Source organism: Diaporthe batatas (assembly GCF_019321695.1).
Source record: "Diaporthe batatas strain CRI 302-4 chromosome Unknown Contig00006, whole genome shotgun sequence".
Lineage (NCBI taxonomy): Eukaryota > Fungi > Ascomycota > Sordariomycetes > Diaporthales > Diaporthaceae > Diaporthe > Diaporthe batatas.
The window spans coordinates 632,776-639,057 of record NW_025408553.1 but is presented as its reverse complement, the minus strand read 5'-3'; the positions used below and the strand labels follow the sequence as shown (position 1 = coordinate 639,057).

The following is a 6,282-nucleotide window of genomic DNA, read 5'->3' as shown; positions in this document are numbered from 1 at the left end:
GTCTATCTATAAGCACCTGCATGCGAGCTGAGGTTGAAACAGGCCTCCAGCTCCCTGGCCACAAAGGACGTCATGTCCCAGGGGACTCAGGGTCCTCCTGTGGGGAATGCGGGGGCCGTCGGTGAGCTTCCAGACGCCTTATTGGGCAGCCCACCGAGGCTCAGTGCCAAGATGCTGAGCCTAGGTACCGCCCTGACAGCGGTGATCAGATGGATTGCGCATGGGTGGATCTATTTCCAGCAGACCTTGGACAAGCTCGTTCGTTGCACAGACACCTGTTCTTTGGGGTCCGAAAGAGTCCGAGCAACAGACTAACTCGGCACGGTACCACCAATAGCCTGCCCAACACAGTCAAGCCCAACCTATCTCGCGATCAGGGGCTCTGTGCTCCCTGCAGAATGCCAGAGCGAGGCAATCATAACAGTCCCAGCAGAAGAAAGCGAAAACACATCAGTTCACGTTGGCTGCAGACCCATACAAGTACTAGATACGGATACTTCCACTAAATGTTACTATAGAAATGAATAGAATGCGGAACAGTCAGTCACTTTCAGGGGCAAGATAGCCTGTACAACGAAGCATCCTCATATCAATGATGGCTGTCGGCTGTGGTTTGAATTAAAGAGAAAAGCAACCCCGTCAGCCACGTGGTCTTCGATGTGCATACATGATGGTCAGACCGGGGACCAAATCGGATAATACCCCACAAGTCATCCCCATCCCCTACAGACCTTTCTTTCTAGTCACATAAATCTGAGGGGGCGGCATTTGTCTTTCATCTATCGCGTGAGAGGTCTTTGAACGTTGACCATTGTCTGATATGAAGGCACCGTATATGGCTTCGGACGTAGACGGAATAGAAGCGAAACCACCTGGGCAGACAGGTATTGTGTGGGACGGATCTTATCGACCTGATTTCCAGCTTTGTGCTCGTATGCAAATGTCCTTTGCGATAAACACAAAGAAAGAAAACTGTCAGGCAGAGGGTTTCGTGGCTAAAACAAAGGGCATTGCTATTTGATCCAAACTCAGTCACAATTTTACCGTTTCTTTATTCCGAACAATCCAATTGTATCCTCTGCCCAGTCTTGACACGGTATGCCCCAACGGCCAAGAGTAATAGGGAGGGCATTCCGCCTATAGCAAGAAAGCTTGCAGATTTGTGTACTCACAACTACACGACTTGCATCTAACCTCGTGCCTCTCCTGGCTCTAAGTTCTAATCAGCTTATGATCCGAACAATTCTGATCTTGAATGATTGCGTGAGTAGATAAAGCATAAGCATATCTCAAATGTTCACTTGAGCGTATCACACTAATGAAAGAGTACTATGGCACATTGTTGCGTGAACAAAGGCCTGAAGAGCCTCAGAACGACCGTCAGTCAGCAGAAACGCTATAAAACAGCTAAATGTTGCACATGGTATCTGAGACATGATCAACCAACAGGACACTGCGTCGGTCGATACTCACAACATTCACAATGTGTGTCCTACTTGATTTAATCCTCAGACCGCAGAGTCCAAGCTCCATCAGCTTGATCGAGGTGCTCAGCTCTCAACCACCCGATGTGCAAAGACTTGCGTTGGACACACTTGACAGAGCTCTTGACTATGACCCGGGAGTCGTAGAGATGGCCAGGGATGATCCAATTAGTTTTACCCGAACCGTCAGGGAAACGATGGAGCGAGTGGCGGCTGCTGCGTCACCGCCACGAAGCGACCAACAAGCCCCCAGTCAAGATATCCTAGACTTAATTGACAACTTCAGAAGACTTTTGGACAGTCCTCCAGAGGGGAACTCGTCCGCAAGTCAACGAGTACAGAACATCTACCAGACTAATTCCCAGTCAAGAGTTGTTCGTGAACCTCCTTACGATTCTGCATCTCTCACTCGAGATGAGTCAGGGCGTCATTTGACAAGAAGTAATTCTTTGGCCGGCCAGAGCTTCTTACAGGAAACAAGGCGCTGGACTGTCAGCACACCCCAGAGAAGGACCACTGAGTCCCGCTCGAGCTTGTATGGAACCCCGATGGGCATCGACCCTGACGTCTTCCGGAGTCTACCGGACCACTTACAAGCTGAACTGCGTTTTCTCCTGCCCTTAGAGGAGGATCCATTGCCACAACCACCGCAGAGAGCCCCAGCAACTGATGGCCAACCTGCACCCCAGGCCACCCGTCCGACTACCGAGACAACGAACCCGTCAAGACAGGACCCTGCTGACAACCGAGTTGACGAGTGTTCGTGGCCGCGTATCAACGAGTTTCTGCAGTCCAGAACTGGCCCAGTCCCACGTGTCTCATGTGTGTGGTGCCAGGAGGAGGTTATAATCGAAGACGGTGATCTTCAACCCGACAATGGGGAGCGTGAGCCCTCTTTTCAACTACCATGTAGTCACATCGTTGGGCAACGCTGCCTTCACAACTCACTGAATGTGCACCGTGTCAGAGTGACTCGATGCCCATACTGTCGTGCAGAAATCGGGAACGTGTACGACTGATCAATGACCGGACAAAGTCTAGTGCAAACATGTAGAAAAGGTGAGTGATTTGTCCGAATTGACCCCACCTATAAGTAGGCGTACGGTGTTGGGACAGGAGGGTAGCTAGAATTGAAATCATTTCAACTTAATCTTGGTCATATTATCGAGTACTCGTGTGATATACTGTGACAACCGCGGCACAAATGAAAGTGAGATATGAGCTTACCTGTTGGCAAATCTCCTGCCCTTGGTCTGGCATCTCTATGATAAATTCAGGTCATCTATACAATCTGCAGCGTGACAGGTGACATTCCCTGTCTCTTCCTGTTGAGGACTCTGTATTCACTGTATGCAAGGGATACCCCTGCAATGATACCTGACTGGGCGTTAGATGCAAACGAGGTCTGGCCCGGTGAATACCACAGCACTTCGGCGGGCCACGCATGCTGTCATGCTGGCGTGGGCCTGAGCTCTTGGTGTGAATTGCCGCGGGTGAAAGCTGGCCTGTCCTGGGACACGGTTGGCGGACGAAAATGGCCTACTTTCTTCCACCAAGGCTGTCGCTGGAAGGCCCGGGCGAATGGGTAACTGCTTTGTGCAACAGTGGCGAGACTGACGTTTCTTCTCCATTTTTTCCAGAGCAGTGACCAAATTCGCCCTGCCAATTGGTACCTTCGCACATAAAATGCTCCCGTTACCGGAGTTTACTAGCAAGTGATGTGAGATTTGCTTGCTGTTGATCTCGAAGTAAATTGCTTTTCCTTGATATGTCGAAGCAGCAAGTACGGGAGATTAATGGCAGTGAAAATTCGTGAACTCGGGGAGAGAGATATTAATGTCTTGAATATTCCTCCGCCCCCTCAGGATTCTTTGCCAGGGTTGACTCATGTCGAGCGGGTGATCAGCAGGCCCAGGACGTTTCATGCCAGGATTAGGGGTGTCGTTTATATGGCAAACCTGCCAATCAACTAGGCGTTCGTCCAAACAAATTAGCCGCGGCTGAGCCGCCACCCGACAGCATCGGGATCTAATCGAATCTCGAACCCTATCGCCTGCATGGTTATGCAGGAGATAGATACTTGGGTATTAATTAGAGATTAAAGGGGATGTATGTAGGTTACACACAACACAACCGGCCTGGCCAAGGTCTTCGGCACTCAGGAGAGCCAAGACCAAATCTGGACCCACAGAAGCATCATTGACATATAGACTTGAATTTAAACAATCTTTCCGATCTTTAACTATCACCGCTGCATCGGTATCTGGCAGACCGTTCTGACCGCTTCGATTCACTCCTTTTCGCAGCGTCCAGAGGACCTTTTGACTTTCGCTTCTATTAACTCACTTCAGTCGATCATTTCACACCAGAATTGCAGGCCCAATATGCAGTCTTTCATGAAAATTGCCCTTGTTGGGCTTCTTGTGACAGCCACCGATGCCCGCCGATGCAAGCATCGCCACTCTCACCACAGATTCCCGACTGCATTGCCGACAGACGCGTCGTTGACGGCGGTCAGTCCCGAGAGTCCCACCGTCGGCTTACCTTCTTCATCTGCCGATGCAGTTACACCTTCGGCGCCCGTGATCACCACCACCGTCGTCGAGTCGCCTGCTCCCAGTGAGCCAGTTGCTGAGGAACCGACGCCTGTTCCTGAGCCCACTTCTGTACAGGAGTCTACGTCTGTTCAGGAGACCACCTCTGTCCAGCAGACCACCTCTGTCCAAGAGACCACGCCTATTCAGGAACCCGCTCCCACTTCATCGACGGCTGTCGCTGAGCCGTCCTCCACCTCCTCCGCCGCGGTCGAGCCCACTTCTGCCTCGGCGGTGGAGCCGGCCTCCACCCCCGTCATCAACGCTCCTGCATCGGCAGACATGTGTGGCGAGAACCAGAAGACTTTACTCGACGAATGGGGACTTCTGGTCTCCAACGGCCGCGTCGTCGAGTCGGCCGTGGAGGGCACAGTGTGCACAACCTACAACGACGTAGTGACGCTGGCCGATGGACAGATCGGTGTCAAGTTCACGGCCGATGCTAACCTTGTTTTCGACGAAGCCACGATGAACGACAATAAGTTCTACTCCAACGTCGCCGTGACCAAAAATGTCGACGAGAAGCTTGGCGACATTGCGTCGATCCCATCTTCGTACACCTGGTCAAGGACTAACACATCCGATTTCAGAGGTAAGTCATGGATGGCACAATACGACTAGATATCAAGCATCTCAGGCTAACAAACGTACAGGCAATGTCTGTCTCGACCTGGTCTTGGCCCCTGAGGCCCATGACTGGACATCAGCCGCAACCAAGGAGTTCCAGATGTGGTTACACTGGCAGGGCAACCAGCAGCCTCTCGCGTGGTATAATGGCACCAAGGCGACCTTCAACCTGTGGGGCCAAAGCTGGGACATGTACCAGGGTGTCAACTACAACCTCGCTGGGGGTGAGGGTGTTGAGTTGACCACCATCCTTCCGACAGCCGGGGATCTAGGCGCAGCGGGCACCTGGTCTGGCGACCTCAAGGACTGGCTCGTGGAGATGGTGAACCAGGGCATTGTCACAAACGACTACTACGTCAACGTGGCCAATGCCGGCACCGAGCAGTTCTATGGTGACTCCATTCTCGAGTCTACGGTTTCCATGGAAATCAACCTCAATTAGAGACGGCTTCATGGAGTGGACTGCAGGTGTGATCAAGGATGAAAATGCACAAACGCGTGCAAGATACCATTTTCTTTGCACATATTTAGCCAAGGTTTACAAAAGCCCTGTGTGGCCATCACAATTCTGCAACCCCATTTCGCTGGCTCTGATCCGTGCTTCCCGAGGTCGTGAAATGTATAAAGGCTCGCTGTGATTCAATGTAGAATGCTAGAGGTGGCTATGAATCGTACCTGTTAGTTGGCTTGAACTCAGGTGAGCAGTTCGGCGGTTCCGTGGCAAGATGGTTGGAAACAAACTAATCAATGCATTCGGTTGGGTGCTTGCGAAAGTCTTGAATCAGAGCATTGTTAAGAGCTCATCAACGTGATTACGGCCCTCCCATACGCTCCTGTTCTAACTCTATGTGGTTTCGCTTCTATTCCGCATACGTCCGAGAACATACATGGCGCCTTCATTTGGTTTCATTTTTAATCCCCATACATATAAAATGTATTTGGCGCCTTCACATAGTGGTAAACGCTCAAGACCCAGCGCTTAAAAAGCATATGATATCGATAAAAGTGGTTAAAATATGATATAACTCTATGTAAATCAGTACATAAACAGATGCAAATGAAGAGAACGGATATTCGCACCCGCCAAAACGGCTGGTACACCCAAAGATGTACCCCCAGTGCGCCAACGTTAATCTGCACCACCAATTCGCCATACATAACAGAAAGTTACACTCATTAACTACACACTTCCTCATAAATCCTTAATTCCTCACCCTCCCATCGTGGCTTCTGGTCTGGTGGTTTGCTACTTCTTGCCTTATCGTCGCCTAGGGCGCTCTGGCGAGTCCCCGAGCACCTGAATCTCCTCCTGGGTCTCCTTCTCGTTGCCTACGTTAAGGTTGTAGGTGGGAGGGTGTTTGGTGGGAGGGTGTTTGGTGGGAGGGTGTTTGGTGGGCGGGTGGTTGAGGCTACAAAAAGCACTCTGGGTGGGTGGTTAAAGTAACGTTGAATGGAGCCCTCTGATTGGTTGCAGCCCCTATGGGGCCCCTTGTGGCCAACTTGTACGGGTGTACCAGCCGTTTTGGCGGGTGCGAATATCCGTTCTCCAAATGAATGGCTCAAGGCACGGTGGCCAA

At 51.2% G+C, this 6,282-nt stretch overlaps 1 protein-coding gene across 1 annotated transcript; it reads left to right on the top strand.

Moving 5' to 3' along the window:
• Positions 1-3,750: 3,750 nt before the first annotated feature.
• KVR01_005925 (uncharacterized protein) lies at positions 3,751-5,147 on the top strand (the record flags this gene model as incomplete). Its single annotated transcript, XM_044785664.1, has 2 exons — positions 3,751-4,670; positions 4,732-5,147. The coding sequence occupies exons 1-2, from the start codon at positions 3,869-3,871 to the stop codon at positions 5,145-5,147; spliced, it is 1,218 nt and encodes a 405-aa protein (XP_044644728.1). The 5' UTR covers positions 3,751-3,868.
• Positions 5,148-6,282: the final 1,135 nt, after the last annotated feature.